A 19,704-nucleotide genomic window follows, 5' to 3' on the forward strand; every position below is an offset into this window, starting at 1 on the left:
CAGAGTGTGTCTGGTCACGTTTTCAAACCAAATATGCAAGAAATGTGTGTTGAAATGTCCTTATTTGTATGCTGCAAGTACAATTTTAGCAAAAATAAATCTGACTCTTTATTAAAGTGGCAAAAACCTAAGCACAGAACACGTCTGTGAACCAGACATTCTCTGGATCTCTTTCCAAGTCCCTCATACTAGGGTCTGGGTGGTGAGATGGCCTCATATAGGAAAAGGAGATGTCATTCATTCCATTATGGTTCATTCATTCACAAGCACACATAAGTTCCTCCCGAATGCCCAGTGCTGGAATGACATGGAATATATGGAATGACACAGAAGACATGTGTGTCATACATATGTCATACATGATTGAGACATATATGTCCAAAAGACGCTCTGCAGGGAACACAGAACTTCAGCTGGGAAGTCAAAGGCAGTGTGCCCAACGTGCCACCCCCTGGCCCCACTGCCTGCCTCCACAGCAGGCTGGTGCAAAGTCTCTGTCTTCAGTGCCTGAGGACATGAGGGAGGGTGTGGGTGTGTGCCTATGGGGAGCTCAGCGGGACTAGACAGAGGAAAGGACAGTGGTGTCCCAGGCAGGCTCCGTATCTCCAATCTTGGGAACAAGGCTCATTCCAAATTAAGTCTGAGCAAGGGAGCACTGTGCATGTCCCAAAGCAAAAAAAAAAAAAAAATTGAAGTGACTACAAATCTTGAGATGAGTAAATGTTATGTATGGTTTTTAATGGACTGGCTAATTGGATCTCATGTAGCAAAACAGGCAGAAACTTCATTTTCATTTTTATATATAAGGTGCCAGAGAGGAAGTACTACATGGTCTCTACTGTCACTGTTCATGGAAGTGAAACTGGTACTATTTTTCTAGAGAACAGTTTGAAAATTTGTATTAATATCAAAAATTTATGTTTTGTCCAATTCCTGGGATTTGTTTAAAGGATATATGTAGGTGCTTGGATCAGAATGTTATCACAGAGAAAAAAAATAGATGTATCATGAATTTTTTACAGAAATCATATAAACACAGTATAACCACATGATGGGATGTGCTATAACACAAAGTTTCATAACAATGTTTAATGACATGGGAAAATGTTTTTTCAATGCTGCGTATTTTAAGTTGTAAAGCTATTCACAAAAGTTTTCAGTGAATGAGGCCACTCAAAAACTACAGGAGACTATGTGCGCATACACAGGCATACACATATGTATTCATGTATGTCTATATGCAGAGACATATAAACATGATACACACCAAAATTAATTCTCTTTGGTCTTGGTGTTATCATAACCATATTCCACACTTTGTAATTTTCTATGTTTTACAAATTTTTAAATCATATTTTGATTCTTGTCCATATAAAATGTGTTACCTTAAAAATTGCAAGTCAGCCAATACATCTGGTTTCATGAAAGAAGCTTTGAACTTGACAATGTATAGCTATGCATGCTTGTATATATATACAAACACATCTCAGTGTCTAGTTCAAAACTTCCAGATATATATGTATCCAAGTTACCTATTATGCTATTTGATATTTACCTATATGCTCTTTGATACCAATCATGAAGCAAAAATGTGACAATGCTGCCCCCAAGAGGCCATTCAAGGAATATGTATATTTACTAGCCGTTTTCAAATAAGAACGAAACAGACCCCGCAGCTGGCTATACTGCACTGGAAAAGAGAAAAAACCAAAACCAACCAATCAAAAAAAAAAAAAAAAAAAAAAAAAGACAGTGGCTCTAGGAGATTAAAATATAATTGCCAAGGACTCATGACTACTAAATGACAATCAGGACCTGAATTTAAGTCAGCCTAACTCCAAAGTCCACAATCTTTTCACTATATATTTCCCCAATTCATGAATTAAGCAGTGGTTTCCATTCATGGGGAAAATCTAAATGGAGTGTAAGCAATCATAAAAATATGTCTTCCTTAAAGTAAAAGCAGCATAGTGTGCAAAAGAGATGATGCAGCGTGGTATTCAGTGCACGACTGTCTAGTGTTGTTTTACTTGGTGCAGTGGATTCTACTACAATGGTAAAACTGTCAACACGCTACAATGTTTGCCCAGATCTTTCTATTAAACAGGCACGGGCAAGTGAGCTTGGGTGGAGCAGCGGCCAGGTTCTCTGAGACAGGCAGAACCACGTGGTGCAGACAGAGCTAGCCTTCTAGGGACTCCCTCCTTGCCTGTTGCAGTCACAAGAGCCTACGGAGGGGACTTGCTCTCCTGCCAGGGGCCCAAAGACCAGGGGGACATTCCCTAAGGTGACCCTCACTGTGTGTTCTCACATGAGTTGGCACTTTTAGAAGGTGTGGGAAGATGGGAGCTGAAAGGGAGCCACTGCCTCCCAACTCACTTGGTTATTATCTCTATATGCTCTTTATAACTTACATAGTGGTGTATGTATGGTCAGATCTGGTGTGGTCTGAGACAGGTGGCCACCCTGTACTTCAGGCACTTATCTGGGGGGGACTAGGGACCTGCTGCTACACAATGACAACCAGAAGTTCTACCTCCCCTCACCCAAGAAAATAATTAAGGGACGGTCATCCATCTGGACCCTAGATGACCTCAGGCCAGTCACGGGGTTCAGCTCCCTAACTTCTCCAGCCCTACAGAGGAAGGTGTGGTGGGGAAGAACTGCTCTGCGCTTCCTTGGAGTGATCTGACTGCCCTGCCTGATGCTGGAAGCCTAACTCTGGGCATGGCTCTGTAAAATGGCTCATTCCATTTGCTGAAAGATGGTCCTCAAAGAAATTGTTCAGTACTTTATAGGCAGCCTCTAGAGGATGCAATAGGAGATGTTTGCGGCTGTCTTTGGGCTGATTCTGAGAAGCTGCTGAATTTCACTGGTAAAATTCAGTGAATGCATGACCCACTCGTGGTAGGAAGTTCTTCAGAGCCAATATCATGGATAAGTTCCAGAAAAATGCCTCAGGCTCCCTGCCAGACATTTGGGGAGCAAACAGCATACATTCCCTCAGCCTCTTTCGAATCTCTTTTGTAAAGAATTCCAGCTCACTCAATTGTGTGTATCTCTGAATACTAATTTAAAGGAATTCTGAAGCATGGCAGGGATTTCCCATTTAAAAATCTTATTCAATATGGTTAACCATAATTTATTGTATATTTGCAAGAAGGTAGAAGAGAGGGAGAGGATTTTGAATGTTTACAACACAAAGAAATGGTACATGTTTGAGGTGATGGATATGCTAATCACCCTGATTTGATCATTATACACTGAATACATGTATCGGTCTGTATTTCATCTAAATGTACAATTCTTATGGGTCAAATAAAAATAAAAGGGAATTTTTTAAAAGCAATTGTATTTAAGTACAATAACCTGTATGGAGTCAATTTTAAGAAAATGGTAACTGAACTCCTGCAAACATTTCTAGATGTTTGTCTCAGGTTAAAAGGGCATCATGGGAGCTGGGCATGGTGGCTTACACCTGTAATCCCAGCACTTTAGGAGTCTGAGGTGGGTGAATCACCTGAGGTTAGGAGTTCAAGATCAGCCTGGCCAATATGGTGAAACTCTGTCTCTACTTTAAAAATACAAAAATCAGCTGGGCATGGTGGCAAGCACCTGTAATCCCAGCTACTTGGGAGGCTGAGGCAGGAGAATCACTTGAACTCAGGAGGTGGAGGCTGCAGTGAGCCGAGATCACGCCACTGCACTCCAGCCTGGATGACAGCAAAACTCCGTCTCAAAAATAAATAAATAAATAAATAAATGGCCTCATGGGAACCTAGTTTGTTCTCCACTTTCATATTTTGTCTTTTTACTTAGGTCCAACATCTGAAAAAAATTAAAGATACATTTTTATTTGAAAAATTAACCAAATTTTCATATTTATTCCGATGTTTGGTATCATAAGTAATATAGTAGACACCTTTGTGCATAAATCTTATTCCGTAGTCCTAATTATTTCCTTGAGATGGATACTATGTGGGCATGACTGGATCAAAGTATACCGTCGGCTTTCCATGACTTGACAGTGTGGCGTCTTCCCGACCAGAAGGGCCCTGGCACTGAAGTGCTCGACCATGGGGTGATTCGTGGTTTAGTGATTCCTAGTTCACCAGTAGTTTGCACAGCCGTTTCACCAGTTTTGAAATCCATGGGTAAAACTGCTGTGGCATTCTAGCTAGTGGTTTAGTGATTCCTAGTTCACCAGTAGTTTGCACAGCCGTTTCACCAGCTTTGCGAAATCCATGGGTAAAACTGCTGTGGCATTCTAGCTAGTGGTTTAGTGATTCCTAGTTCACCAGTAGTTTGCATAGCCGTTTCACCAGCTTTGCAAAATCCATGGGTAAAACTGCTGTGGCATTCTAGCTAGTGGTTTAGTGATTCCTAGTTCACCAGTAGTTTGCATAGCCGTTTCACCAGCTTTGCGAAATCCATGGGTAAAACTGCTGTGGCATTCTAGCTAGAGCTCTATCATATTAAAATTCATAACACTTGGAAGTGGAACTATTTCCACTTTCCAAATGTTGTATATGACTGAAAAAGAAAACTCATTATCAACCTTGCAGCTCATTAGCAGACTCTTCCTCCGCACAAACAGCCACTAATTACCACTGGCAAGTCGCTCTGGTTCTCACCTCTCCTTGGCTCCCTTCTGGGCATGACACTCCCAAAAAACCACTCCTGATCTAATGATGCTGTGTCCCTCGAATTTTCAGATGTGGTGGATTAGACAAGAACGCTGCTCAGACCTGAGCTGAAATTCCTGTGACCTCCTCACTGGCTGTGTGATCCTGGGCTGGTTATCAAACACCCCTAAGCCTTACTTTCCCTGTTCATTATGGTCACAGTGTCACCTGGCTGGCAGGGCTGTCTGAGGGCTGAAGGACGCTGTGTCTGTGAAGTTGCCTGCTATACAGACTCAGTATGAGGCCCCCTTCCTGCCTCTCCCCCTTGTAAGGAATGACACTAACTCCCCATCCCATTCAGGCAACAATGTTTCAGAGGAGAGAGTGTGCCCCATTGTCTCCTAGAATTAAAACTTCATACCTTGGCTGGGCACGGTGGCTCACGCCTGTGATCCCAGCACTTTGGGAGGCTGAGGCCAGTGGATCACCTGAGGTCAGGAGTTCAAGACCAGCCTGGCCAATGTAGTGAAACCTCCTCCCTACTAAAAATACAAAAATTAGCCGGTCATGGTGGCGCACACCTGTAACCCCAGCTACTTGGGAGGCTGAGGCAGGAGACTTGCTTGAACCTGGGAGGCGGAGGTTGCAGTGAGCCAAGATCGCACCATTGCACTCCAGCCTGGGTGACACAGTGAGACTCCATCTCAAAAACAACAACAACAACAACAACAACAGCAAACTGCATATCTTGTGATACACCTTTCAGGCTTTGGATCCAAAGATTTGATTTAGATTTAATTAGGATGAGAATCAAGAGCACTAGTCCGATGAGGACCGGGAGTGTATTTTCATTCCATGATCAGAACACAGGCATCCCCATAGTAACCAAATCCAGCATTCCTCCCAGACATCCTCCAACTCTCAGACATCTTCCAACACCTTGGCCTCTGTCTCCACACCTGCTGTCTACACACAGGGCTAAGACTACACTCGCTTCTCTCCAAACCCTTCCTTTTTCCATGGACTGATGGCTAAGGACTTATTCTCAACGCTTGCAACATTTCTCAGCTTTTCAACAAACCTCTCTACATCAACAAGGAGATGTCCAAGGACACTGATGCTCAAAACTCACATCTCCATCTTTGGGCAAACACGTTGAAGATCAATGCAAGGAAAGACAAAATGCCAAGATGTGTGCTCTAGGCTCCCTCATCACAGCTCCTTATCGGGCTGTTACCAGGACAGTCCTGCTGCCAAATAGATTTAGAACTGTGAGACGAGGCAACAAATGTGAGAGAAGTCACCTTTGCTCATTTCCACCTGCCAGCATCATTTCACAAAGCCCCTGATTGTGTCTCCAGAAAGACCCTTGAAGCCCAAACAGGATAGAGCACACAGCCCCCACATCTCTTGCCTGAGTCATTACACTCTTTACAAGATAAAAGCACCAGTCCTTGCCTTTTCCTACACAGAAGTAAGGTCTGAGGGGGTTAGTGATTATGCCTCTGCAAACCATAACCAGATGTGCCCTTGCACCCAAGCTGTGATGAGATGTTACACAGGCTGATCATCCACCACCTGTGCACAGCAGCGGGATGAAACACTGCGAGGAGCCCCTGGTAAACCCTCTCCAAAGGGCGGCTCCCAGGCTACAGGCCTCAGGCTGCAGTCCCCTCTACGACCTCTGAACAAAATTAACTTTAGTTCCTTAAAAGCTTGATTTTATTCCCCTTTAATCAACAGGACACAGTGTGTCAGAGTATTCACCAGAGCATATACTAGGAAACACAGATCCTCCAAAGACGAAAGCATCAATATTAGTTTCTACTATGATTACACTTTTAAATATAAAGTTTACTGTGAAAAATTGTAGCAAGATAGAGAAATTCCAATACCTACGCAAAAGGAATGTGCTTCCTTTTTTTAACTTGACTTTAATGCTGTTTTTTTCAATTTAAAAAATATTTTCTGGGCCAGGCGCGGTGGCTCAAGCCTGTAATCCCAGCACTTTGGGAGGCCGAGGCGGGCAGATCACGAAGTCAGGAGATCGAGACCATCCTGGCTAACACGGTGTAATCCCGTCTCTACTAAAAAATACAAAAAACTAGCCGGGCGAGGTGGCGGCGCCTGTAGTCCCAGCTACTCGGGAGGCTGAGGCAGGAGAATGGCGGGAACCCGGGAGGCGGAGCTTGCAGTGAGCCGAGATCGCGCCACTCACTCCAGCCTGGGCCACAGAGCGAGACTCCGTCTCAAAAAAAAAAAAAAAAAAAAAATTTCTGAAGCCTACTTCCGTAGACTCACTTTGGAAACTTTGAAAAACTCTAAAGGAGCCTTTCTCATTGATCAATTTATTGATTTACCCAAGGCAATGAATAATTCAAAATTTTAAAAATGACTAACAGTCCATTTAAATTATAAACACTAAAACTTAACCTCAACATTGGAATGTTATCCAAGCATGTGAGAAATGGGCTTTTAAAACTTTCAAAGGCTACACAATTGCAACAAAAGAAAAGAAAAAATTCCTTTTTTTTTCTTTTTCTTTTTTCGAGACAGGATCTCTGTCACCCAGGCTGGAGCACAGTGGTACAATCATGGCTCACTGCAACCTCAAACTCTTGGCCTCAGGCGATCCTCCCACCTCAGCCTCCCAAGTAGCTAGGACCACAGGTGCATGCCTCCTCGCCTGGGCGATTTTTTTTTTTTGTAGAAACAGGGTCTCACTATATTGCCCAGGCTAATCTCGAACTTCTGGCCTCAAGCAATCCTCCCACCTCAGCCTCCCAGGGTGTTGGGATTACAGGTGTACAGGCATGAGCCACCACGCCCTGTCCTCCTTAGATGTTTTTTATATAATAATTTTTCCCTGTCTGACATTATCTGGGCCATGGTTCCAAAGATGCTCTTGAGCTTGAACCGAATAAACGAGTCCTAACAACAAACGGCCACGGACCTATGGCAGCCCAGGAAAAGAACGTCCAAGAGCGCTGGTGTGGGCAGATGGCAACGGGGAGCCCCCAGCACACACGCGCTGCCGTCTCAGACCTGCCGTCAGAACAGCTCCGCGGCGCCGCTCTCGCCGCAGGATGGGCAGCCACACCTGCCCCCGCACCTGCCCCCGCACCTGCCCCGCACCTGCCGCACCTGCCCCGCACCTGCCCCGCACCTGCCCCGCACCTGCCGCGCCTGCCCCCGCACCTGCCGCGCCTGCCCCGCACCTGCCCCCGCACCTGCCCCGCACCTGCCCCGCGCCTGCCCCCGCACCTGCCGCACCTGCCGCACCTGCCCCCGCACCTGCCCCGCACCTGCCCCCGCACCTGCCGCACCTGCTGCACCTGCCCCCGCACCTGCCCCGCACCTGCCGCACCTGCCCCCGCACCTGCCGCACCTGCCCCGCACCTGCCCCGCACCTGCCCCGCACCTGCCGCACCTGCCCCACACCTGCCCCGCACCGTCCCCTGCCCCGCCCGCTCCCGCCCGGCGCTCACCGCATGGTGTAGAGCAGGGTGCCGTCGTCCTCCAGCCGCAGCAGCTTGTTGGGCGTGGTCATGTTGTGCGCTATGGACTTCTTCCCGTTGTGGAAGAACGTGTCTGGGGTCCAGATCTTGCTGGCAAGGAGGTTGTTGAGAGGGAGGCGCTGCATGGGCCCCTTAAACCGGAGCCTTTCATCTTTCCAGCTTTGTCGGAAAAACACGTCTATGGTGTACTCCTAGTGCAAAGGAAGGCACGAGGCAGGTCAGAGGGCACGGGGCTGGGGTGGGGTCCGCGGGGCGGAGGAAGCATTGTCCGCCCAGCCATGCCCCGGGACTTACCATTTCCGTGTCGGACACCGGGCCGAAGCTGGTGACGTAGATGTCGGTCCTCACCTGGGTGATGCGCTCTGAAACACAGACACAGGTCCCTCGGCTGCAGCGACTCACCTGCGCGTCTGTCACACGCTCGTGCCCGCAGTCCATCAACCAGTGCCACCCTCTGCAACCGGGGGCTTTTGCAGTGCGTTTCGTAAACCTGGAGGACTTGACAATCGCCGGATGAAACCAAGCTGCTCCCCACTATACCATGAAACGAAATTCCCATCCTACAGAACACGGCTTGGCTCTCCTCCTCCTTCTGCCCCCTGGGGAGCAGTCCTGGGAACAGCTGGGCTGAGGCCTGGCTATGGGGCCTTGGGGTTCTGCAAACACCTGAGCTTCCATTTCCTCCTCTGTAAACTTGGAACAATGATGCCAGCCGGGCAGCTTAGAGCCATGCCATCACCACAGAGAGGGGCTTTAAAAAGGGTCAGACAATTCAGGATGAGGGGAGCTGAATTTCCAATCAAAGCTGGAGGTCCTGGGTGGTCTCTGGGAGAGGATGATGAGAATGTGCCCAGTGTGCCCTGAGACAGGAAGGAAGACCCACTTCTCCTTAGGCAGCATTTTGAATTATTATTATAGAAAGCCCTATCGTGGGAGACAATGATTTCAAACAAAATTATTGCAAATAGGTAAAGTGATAAAAGTGGCTAATAATATTTGGGGGAAAACCTGTGTGGTTCCCTGGGTACTACCAGGGCCCTGTAAGTCCCCGAGGTCATGAGTATGAAGCAATTCTAAGTGCACCCCAGCCCACACCGAGTAACTTCCAGCCACACTGTGGGGCTGCCTCTCCAGCAGCTGGCGGTGTGATGATCGTCCGTCTGCATGGAGTGCATCTGTGCGCGGGCAGGTGTCTACGTGATGCTGTGTGTTGTATGATGCAGTGTGCCTGTCTCCTCATTGAGATGCCAGCCCCAGCAGGGTGGCCTGAGAGGCTCTCCGTGGTCTCCTCCCACTCTGCAGGACTGGAAGGCAGGGAGGATGACAGAATACCACAAGCACTGACGGCAGCTTAGGGCTCCTCTAGATGCTCTGACCCTTCTGAGTGTGTTCAAGGGACTGGATCGCTGGGCACAGAGGCCTAGGAACATAATTCAGAGGGCAGAGTAACAGACTGTCAAGGAGCCTGTGCCCAAAAGGCAAAGAGTAGCCACTCATGCTTTAAGTGGATCTCCCTGTTAAAAATGCAAATACTAGGCAGGGCACGGTGGCTCGTGCCTGTAATCCCAGCACTTTGGGAGGCTGAGGCAGGGTGGATCGCCTGCGGTCTGGAGTTTGAGACCAGCCTAGCCAACATGGTGAAACCCCATCTCTACTAAAACTACTAAAATTAGCCGGGCCTGGTGGTGCATGCCTGTAATCCCAGCTACTCTGGAGGCTGAGGCAGGAGAATCGCTTAAACCTGGGAGGTGGAGGCTGCAGTGAGCTGAGATCATGCCATTGCACTCCAGCCTGGGCAACAAAAACGAAACTCCATCTCAAAAAAAAAAAAAAAAAAAAAAAAGCAAATACTAAAGAACTAAATTTTTTCCTCCAAGAATGTATTCACTGGAAAGTATCTACCTCACCTAACCCAACAAGTTCAGACTCCACATCTAAACTGGAAACTGCACACAATTCTTAGCGCAGCAGTGAAGCTGTGCCAGGTGTGCCCTACCGAGAGCAATCTACATCAGTTCATTTTTATTGAATTCCATAAAGTCAAAGTAAATACTAGGACTGTGGCCACAGTGAAGCATTAAATGTATAACCCATAAAACTATAAAGGATGACTGCGTTCCACAGTGGATTTCTGAAAAGGACTCGCATAGATACAAGAGTATGAGGTTGATTTTATATTATTTCTTAACATAGGGTAATCTCAGCGTTAGTAACAGCTAAAAGCCGGTTCCTCCTTAAGTTAACCAGACTAGACATTCAGATTATCTGGGAAGAGGGGATTTTGCAAAGATGCTTGGGGGAGACCACTTCCCCCAGGTTCTTGCGTCTAGAAAATAACAGAGGAGGCATGATCCTTGGCAAGAGTGGAACAGCCATCAAACCAAAATCCTGGCAGGGAAGCTCTTTCAGAAATCGTTTGAATCAGCGCAAACACAAGCTTGAGATGAGGCGTAAGCCCTTCCTAGATCCTCGCCGGGCTCAGCCGAGGACAGCACACTCACCTCCCAGCCCGGGCCGAAGTCTGTTGTCATAGCCATCCAAGAGCCCATCCAAGATCCTGGTAAATATCGTGATGTTGTCATTGGTCTCATCTTTCACTGAACTGGTTGGCATCTGTGAAAAGCTTTTAAAAAGAGAAACAAGAGAAAGCATTAAAACATATTATCTCTTACAAATTCTTCTCAAGATACAGAAACCAGGGAGTCACGTGGAGGCTTGTCTCCTGAGACCAGGATCTGAGAACACAGCTCCCACACTGCCTAGGGGATTATTTGGCCTCGATACACCTCAGTTCTCGAACATCCAAGGATACTCTGCTTGGGGCTAGTTATCCAACCACCTAACCTGAGGCTCAAAGTCTATCATTCTGTGATTCTGAGGAGTTGGTTTATGTCAATATTTTAGCCGTTTTAAACAACCAATTAGCGATTAGCCACTGCGCATGGACTGGCAGAGCCTAATCCACTCACAGGGGATTTCAGAAGTGTGGTTTAAACACACAAAAACCGAGTTCTGGTATTGCTAGAGTCACCTGCAACTGGGCACTGGGGCGTGGTGGCGACACTGTGCCCAAACCTCACTGCATCCTTAGTTGGACTGGGAGCATTTGTGCTGTGAATGATATGCCAGGACTGGGGAGTGAGTGACAGACATGATGGAGTTTGTGTCATCTCTGGGGTCCTGCCCCTTCAGTGGGCCAGCTCCCAGCACATTCTGTGGGACCCAGCGTCACAATAAACCCTCGAGAAGAGTGGGCTGAGCCTCAGGGAAGACACAAGAACATTTTTTGTTTGTTCAATTAAGTTATCCAGATTCCAAAAGCTTATGTAGTATGAACAGAACAAAACTAGAAACTGCCTTAGCAGATCTAGACAAACTGAGGATGGTATCTGGGGGGACAGAGAGACCACAGGCCCAGAAGACAGACCCACAGCTGAAGAGCATGGATCCCACCTCAGGTTTCCACAGCTGCTTTCAGATGTTCAAAGAGCAACCGGTTTTGAATTACTGAGCACTTGACTGCAAATTTGGCTTCAAGGGGACTTACCAAACTGAAAGCCAGCTGTGGTTCCCAAGAAGTGAGCGCCCTGGGCACTTGGGAGAAGAACACGTGATTCCTGGTACTTCCCTGAAGTGCCTGGCTGTGGGGCCCTAGCTCTGCTTAAGGCGCTTTCTCTCCCATGAAAGGGCTGAAATCCAGGCTGAGAGCCACCAGACGTGGAGAGATGCTGAGGTCAGAATAGATGCCGGTCTGCTCCACCCTGTTCTTAAAAGTCAGTCATTTTCATTGATTGCATCTAAACAGATCAATTCTTTGCTAGCCCTAAAGCTATTCCCTTTTGAATAGAATAAGAGAATAAAGAATAAAAGAATAAAGTTCTTTTGATCTAATTTTCACATCCCCATAAAAATGCATATAGTTGAAGCTCTAACAAGCTAAAATTCATTCCTGTTAGTATGGAGCCCACAGACGTATACTTTTTTAACTCTGTGATTTCATATTTGAAGACATTAAATTCCCCTTTCTCTAACATTCCGTTAGTTGCACACTTCGGAAAGACAAAGCACTAAGCCTAGCATAGCTCCTTCCAGTGAACAGCTTTCTTCTTCAGGGTTTTGTGGGAGGAAGAAAGAAGGTTATATTTTGTACCTGCCCAGTTGTGTAACTATTGGTCAAACCAGATCTGGCCTCATGATGGACTTCATAATTATCGTCGAGTTTGCAACTCAATTTTAGGCCATGTCCAGGTGCTCAATTTTTGGAAGGTCCTTGTTGTCTCTTTATCGTACCAATTGAGGTAGTAGTAGAAAAAGCAAATCTTAATGTTGAAATTAAAGTTTTCTAAGCTACTCCATTCTCTGTTGTGAAAATGTTCCTAAACTGTGTTAGATGGTAACAGCCCTGGCTATCCAGAGACAAGGGCTTGACTTCATGACTGACCATTCGGAGGCTGTGCAGCCGTCGTCATGTCTCTGTGAACATTGTTTTCCGTGGCTCTCTCCAGAAGCGGAGATAAAGACACACTGCTCTGCCAGTTTTAGGGAAACACCATCCCACCAGGCTCTGATTCCCACTCACAAATACCCTAATCAGTTCCCACAGTGGTGGAACAGAATGCTATGCTTAAGAATTTCAAAGCTCGGATTCTACTTCTTGATGAAAATTATTTTCATTAGTTTCGGTATATCCACACACATCTGCACATAATTACACTTTTCGTGGAGGAATTTCGGTGTCTGCCCTTTCCTGTCATAACCGCCTTTTGCATTTACCTGTAGACCTTTCTTTGTATGACAGGGGCCACGGCAGGGGATTTGCAGTGTTGTCCTTGCTGTACTAACTGAAGATAGCTGCTGGGAGGGAAGAAACAGATTCTTAAAAAGCTCTGACGATGCCTGTCAGGGTAGCAGCAGAGGGTTTTGTTTGTTTGTTTTTTGTTTTTTCATGAACTGGGGGCCCTCCTCTGTCCATAGACCATCCTCAAAAATGCTTCATCTGCAGTGCGTGGTTATGAAATACGCCGCTTCCACAGCCATGGAGAGAAAGGCCCTTGCTGTATCATAGAAGGCAAATGCTATGTTTTCTCAGCCCCTGGTGTGTAAGTGCCTTCATACAGGAGACCTTCACAGATGCCTGGGGAAATGGCTAGGGCCTCTATCAAGCTACATGATCTTTAAGAACTGCTGCTAAGCTGAGGAGGAACTTCAGCTGGCTTTGTTACATTTTGGCTCATTGAAAGCACTGGAAAAAAAAACAGAAATCCAGGGCTACGCCTTTGGTGAGCAATAATGTGCAGCCTGTGACGGATGAGTCCTACAGGTGGAAACCGAGATGTCCTCGGCCCAGGAAGCGCTCACTCCATTTAGGGTCAGCAGGCAGCCTGGACTCGCCGACACGCCACTTCTGTGCAGTGTGTGACGGATGAGTCCTACGGGTGGAAACTGAGATGTCCTCGGCCCAGGAAGCGCTCACCCCGTTTAGGGTCAGCAGGCAGCCTGGACTCGCCGACACTCCACTTCTGCTTTGCTTAACTGCACTGAGTACAGCCCAGGAGCTCTGCTCATCCTGAGGTCGACCAGAGACCACCAGAGTCCACGAATGCTTCAAGGACAAGTCAAGTCTCCGCTCTTTGGGGAAGCGAATTTTTGTGAGCTGAGATTATATCCCTATTACTAACAACAGTCTTGGACATAATAGAAATACTTGAAAATTTGGTGACTTACCCTTCAATTTTAGTCTGGGTTAATTCACTAGGTTCTCTTAAAATAGGAATTAGTTCCTTATATTGAATGCATATTCTCTACAAAACATGTCCCACTTATGCCATATTCTCAGTTCCAACATTTTCCTTATTTGGTACTTGAAAGAGTACAAGTCGTGACGTCACTTCTGGAGAAGAAAAAGTCATTTCGGTATTGTCATTCCACGACGGGTGCTAGTGAAGGCAGTGTGTGATGTGCTTCTTTGTGATGTAATCTTCCTTATATGGATGACCGCTTCTGACTTACGTAGAGTGAGTTCGATAATGGCAACTGCAGACGTATTTTGATTGGAAATTACTTTGGACGTTGAACTGGGTTTGTTTGTTTTAAGCTGCAGCTTATCCGTCTTCTTAAATTTTGTTCTTCCCCAGTATTCAATGACTTCTAAAAAAAGGTCTCTTCCGTTTACTTGTCCGTTGCTTTCAGGTCATTAAATGAGTACCTCTAAATGGCACCATTGTGTGATGTTTTCCTCAAATGCCCATTACCCATCACTTAAGCATCATATTAGAAAAATAACAGCAATGCAACAGAAAAACAAAACCAAGATGCACACTGGCTGGACAGTGAGGGTCAATCCTAGGGTTCCAAATAACAGCTTTCCCCTCTTAAGGTAGAAAACATGGACAGACGCCACATTGTTTTATGAAGCTCTGAGTCTGTGCCATGGAACACCATGCTAGAACTCTCCGATATTCCTGCCAAATCCTAAAATCCCCCAGTTCTCCCTGCAGCTCCCAAAACCCTGCTGAAGTGCATGCCTCACTCTTCATGGAGGTTCTGCATTCTTGCCCTTGACACTGCTGCCCGGCTTAGAATCCTGCTGCCCACAAGGTAAAACCCAAGTCCTCTGGTCCCACAGGCCAGAGCCACCTCTCCCACCCTGCCCTCCTTCCTCGACTCAGCCCCATCCCTCCTTCCAGACACACTGGGGGTCCTGCATAGGTGATGACACAGTGATGCTCCATCCCAGTCCTTACACACGTTCTCCCCATTCTCTCGCCATGGCCATCAGCAAGCACATCTGCTCTAATATCACCACTCTTTAAAAGAGCCTTTCATTCACCCCACATTCCCTTCCAGTCACTGCTCCATTCTCTGCCCGTCTTCTCATGAAAACTCACTGGGAGGTTTGTCCGTATGAGCAAACCCCGCTGCCTCCCCTCCCTTCTCTTGCAATCACTTTGCCAGGCCTTCACTGCCTGCATCCCAAGGAAGCTTCTCTTCGGGAGGCCAGGAATGAACTCCACATGGCCAAATCTGAAGATCAAGTCTTGGTCCTCAGCTTAGTTGACCTGTGGGCAACATTCCTACAACCCCTTTCCGCTTGACCTCAGGGCGCAGCTCTGTCTTTCTCTCTACTTGCCTCTTCCCCTCCGTCTTGCTGCCGCCCTTACCTTCCTGACCTCAGAACACAAGCATGCTCCATGGCACCATCCAGACACCCTTTCCTTTCTGTCTACACTTAACCTCTGACTGTCTCATCCAATCCAGTGGCTTAAATACTTCCCAATGTATGGAAACACCTCAGGTCCACACCTCCAGCCCAGTCCCTCTCTGTCTTCCAGACCTCTACATCCACTGGGAGACCTAGCAGTATCTCCAGGGGCTTCCCATACCACCACTGCACCTGTGGCCTTCTGTACCCAAACCTCTTCCCTACTGCCCTCTCCAGCTCAATCATAGGCAGGTGAACCTGTCAGGTTTTCTAGTAAAATACCTAGGGGTCATCCCTGACTTCTCTCTTTCCTTCATGCCCACAATAACCCATCAACTAATGCTGCTGGCCAAAACAGCCATTCCCCTGGGCCCCTGCAATCACCTCTTCACTGTCCCCACTGTGTCTTGGGTTAACCCCCTCTCACCTCACTCCAGATTCCATTCTATTCTTTCACTCTGCACCCAGAGTGAGTTTCAATGTTTAAGTCACATCATTGTCACGTCTAAATTGGATCATGTTTCAAACCTACTCGAAACCACTCAGTGGCCCTCTCTGCCCTTCCAGATAAAAGTCAACTGTCCTTCCTGATGTTCCCCTGTATGGCCTACTTTCCGAACGTGATCCTGACCCCAGCCCTTCCTCCCTGATGATGCTCTCTCCCCATCTCTCACTTCCTCATGCCTGCCCCTCCGCTGTACCTAACACGTCAAGCATGCACCTGCCACACAGCCTGGGATTCACCCGCCATTCCTCCTGCCAGTTCAGGTTTCTCTGCCAACAGCTTTGCTCACATCCTCACCTCCCTCAGATCTCTGCTCAAGCATCTCTTTCCAGCACATGCACTGTCTCTTACTCTGAATCACTCTTCATAGCAATCACCATAACCTACTGACACTTATTCCGTGCACACCAGAGTGCACCCTCCTGGAAGGCAGGCCCCACTCTGCCCCTGCTCTGCTCTGTGCATCTCAGCACCTGGAACAGTGCCTGGTGCATGGTGAGGGCACCATCCACGTTGGTGTAGTTGAAGGTCAATGTCCCCCAGGATGCCCCTGTGAGGGAGACATTGCAGATGTGGGCAAGGCAATGACCTTGCTGTGCTCAGGCTGAGGCCAGGCGCCATCTCACACTCTGGGTCCAGTAAACCCCAGGAATCTCCTGGTCACAGTACCCAGAATGGCTTGGTGCACTTAGCACACCTTCCCCTGACAGACCTGGGCTTGCGTAAGCATTTGGCATAGGTTGACAATGGATCCTTCATACCAGCCTTGTGTTCCTGGACCTATGATTAATCCCACATTGAGATTAGAAACTGAGTTGCAGGCAGGAGAAGTAACTCTTCTGACATCACACAGAGAGCGCGTGGACAGAGATGGAAGCCGGGCAGCTAGACTGCCTGCTGTCAAAATGACACTTAATGCCATCCTAAATATTCACCGTCGGTCCTGAAACAGGAACCGAACTGACAGTACAGTGACGGCCCAATTGTTCTTATTAAAACTGAAAATTAACTGGTTCTGTGCTTCATTCACTTTTAGACTGGCCTTTGATTTTAAAATAGGTTGTTAAATAAATACAAATAAAATGGAGTTTTCAATGAACCGCTGAAGGCTGTTTCACTGCAGGTCTTACTCTCACTAGCAAATGATCTTTGTCTACAGCATTCCAGTTCACAATCTATATTCCGTGGTGGAGTTTATTCGGGCTGCAGCAGACAATGTTTTCATAGTGGTAAACATGTGAGTTCTAGATTAGGATATTCTTTGGTTTCCCATATATAGTCCTCCCCTCATTCCTTCCCATTTCAGGGCGCTATAATAGAAATTAGGACATTCTGGAGCAGGCCCTGCAGTGGAGCGCGCTAGCCCAGCCTGCATTCTCAGGGAGCCCTTGCTTTTACCACTTTCAGAAGGTGAAACTTGGACACACTTCTCTAAGCTCTAATGCCTGAGCTCTTTTCACCTGAAAATCAAGAATTATGTGTAAATTAAAGGGTGCATTTTTTTAAAAAATGCATTCTGAATATTAAGGAGATACACTCATATACATGCTGATAATTATCGTTGCTACCACCAGACTTCTCTGATGAGATATTTTTTTATTTTTGCTTCTAGTACTTTCCTCTGAAATTTCTCATTAATTAAAATGAGCATCTTATGCAATTTGAACCTTTGTAAAAACCCAAAGCCCACAAGCTCCTTCTCCCCTTGAAGGGAGCCGGTGACTCACTCCTGAGCTGACTGCCAGACGGTCTTGGCGGAGCGCTGCGCTGGCCGACTCTCCTGCCTGCTCAGTGCCTGCTGAACACGCGGAAAGTTTCCTTTATAAAGCAGACAACTGGGAATTATTTTCTTTGGGTACCTTTAAAAAAATGTTGGACATTCCCCTAGAGCCCTGTTTTAACCACCTACTTTTTTTTGCCACATGCAAGAACTGCCTTTTGGCTTTCTGAGGGTCGCTGAAGTCTGTAGGCGCACCACCACTTGTGTTCCCGCTACCTGCTTCAGTGGGCTTTCTGAGTGCCTTTAGGATTGTTACCATGACTGTTTGTCCCAGGCCTCATGAACCTGCAGCTATGGTGCAGGAAGAATTTGTCAACTGAGGATTCATAAGGGAGAACTTTCCATTTAAAAAGATATCGTGACTACCTGCATGATTCAGAGACAATGTACTTTCTGCTCTACTTAAAAGAAGGGAACTGTCCTTGAATGCGCGTATGAAATGGCTCTCTTCACAGAACCAAAGGTCCACACTGGCACACTTGTGTAGACAGATAAAGAAGACTCTATCTGTTCATGTTCAAAAGCCACTTCTGCAAGAACCTACACTTTTAATTGCTGCTTATAAAATATTGTTTTCCAAAGTCTATTTGAATTGCAGCTCCCACATAATAAAATTGTTCAGCAGATTTGTTATCAATCAGTAAACCTCCAAAATATATTTAAGACAATAAAATCAATGGACTCAGACTTTATTATTAAAGCTGATAATCCTCAATTTTATCTCACAATTGTCACTGGTCTATCAGGTCTGATAAAGTATGATTTTCTTAATCATGATAAATTAATTCCACTTTAAATTTAATATTATGTATTTTGACATTATATTGGTGCCAATATTGTTTCTGTACTGGTTTTTCTATACTATGTACTTTTGTTTACTGGTCTTACTAAAATAAATAGAATGCCTCAAATAATCCCAGGTCATCAAAAGTACCTTAGCACAGGGCTGAGTGTCCAAAAAGGGCCTTATTGTATTGTGTGCTTGACTCGGGCTCTGTTCTATAAGTTAAAACTAACAGAAGAATTAGAAAGACTACTGAAAATGAGCTGCTGGTGACTCCAATCAAATTCAGAATATGACCACGAGAAGAAGAAGAACACTCATGTATTTTCAAGGTGATTTCACATCAGTTATCCCATATAATCACCAAGTACATTGCACTTATCACATCTGTAAATTTTCCAACTGCCAGTGCCACACACATTTCACAAACACTGCATCTCGACTTGGTCCACGCACATAGCCCTACACTTTTTCTTTTTCCTTCTTCTCCCCTGCCTGATTCTCTGTAGCCCTCCTCACCCTGTGCCAGCTCTCTGGTCTCTCAGGAGTGAGCACTTCTCTTGTCCTAGAATCAGGTTCAAATTAAACCCTTTGATGTTTCTTCTTTCCCCTTTCTTTTGAACCCAATCGCATAAACTCTTTCTTTGGAGGGAAAATAAACAGAGCTGACCCACACTCTTTTTCCCCCTAATCCCCAAGTACTGAAAACTCTCTCCACTCTGAAGCAGGGACTACCTTTTAGAATTATATCCATCCCCTCTTGTCTAGACTGGTTTGATCCAGAGCTACCCTGCAAACTGTGTGCATTCAAGTCAGGGAGCCCAAGAAGTAACAGGGGGCACAGTCACACAGGAAGCTCCGAGTAAGGACTCCTGACTTCCGAGGTCAGGCATTCATCCTCCCTCCTTCCCAGCCAGAAGATGGGCTAACGGTGCTTAGCTCATACAGTGGCTCCCAGGATTCATCCAAAACCAAAACACGAAACATAAAGACAGGTGTTCCACGTTGTGGTAGCTACTTTTTCAAGATTTAAAGTTAACTCAATATTAGGAAACTTCAATTGGGATTTGACACAATTATTCTTAAGTCCATTTAGATAATATACAAGTGAGAGGAGCCTCCTATAGGAAGAGAAATAAATAGGGGCTTGATGTATTTTATGATGTCTTTTGTGGCTGTTGAAAAACATGCCCTGCTGGCCAGAATGTGTGAAACTGGCTTCCCGCTTTGCTAGAAACCCCATTTCTTCAAAAGCAACTGGGCGCGCAGGGTCAAGAGTGAAAAGTGCTCA

General features: G+C 46.3%; 1 protein-coding gene across 6 annotated transcripts in view; it reads right to left on the reverse strand.

Moving 5' to 3' along the window:
* Positions 1–19,704, reverse strand: part of GABRA5 (gamma-aminobutyric acid type A receptor subunit alpha5) — an 80,836-nt gene that overhangs the window by 56,183 nt on the left and 4,949 nt on the right. For all 6 annotated transcript variants that reach the window (XM_015141721.3, XM_028850628.2, XM_028850626.2 and 3 more), the window contains 3 exons: positions 10,645–10,766; positions 8,438–8,505; positions 8,114–8,334 (listed from right to left, as the gene is read on the reverse strand). In XM_015141721.3, the coding sequence (XP_014997207.1) occupies positions 8,114–8,334; positions 8,438–8,505; positions 10,645–10,766 (411 nt within the window). The remainder of the gene's footprint in view (positions 1–8,113; positions 8,335–8,437; positions 8,506–10,644; positions 10,767–19,704) is intronic.

This window comes from Macaca mulatta, chromosome 7, assembly GCF_049350105.2.
Source record: "Macaca mulatta isolate MMU2019108-1 chromosome 7, T2T-MMU8v2.0, whole genome shotgun sequence".
Classification (NCBI taxonomy): Eukaryota; Metazoa; Chordata; class Mammalia; order Primates; family Cercopithecidae; genus Macaca; species Macaca mulatta.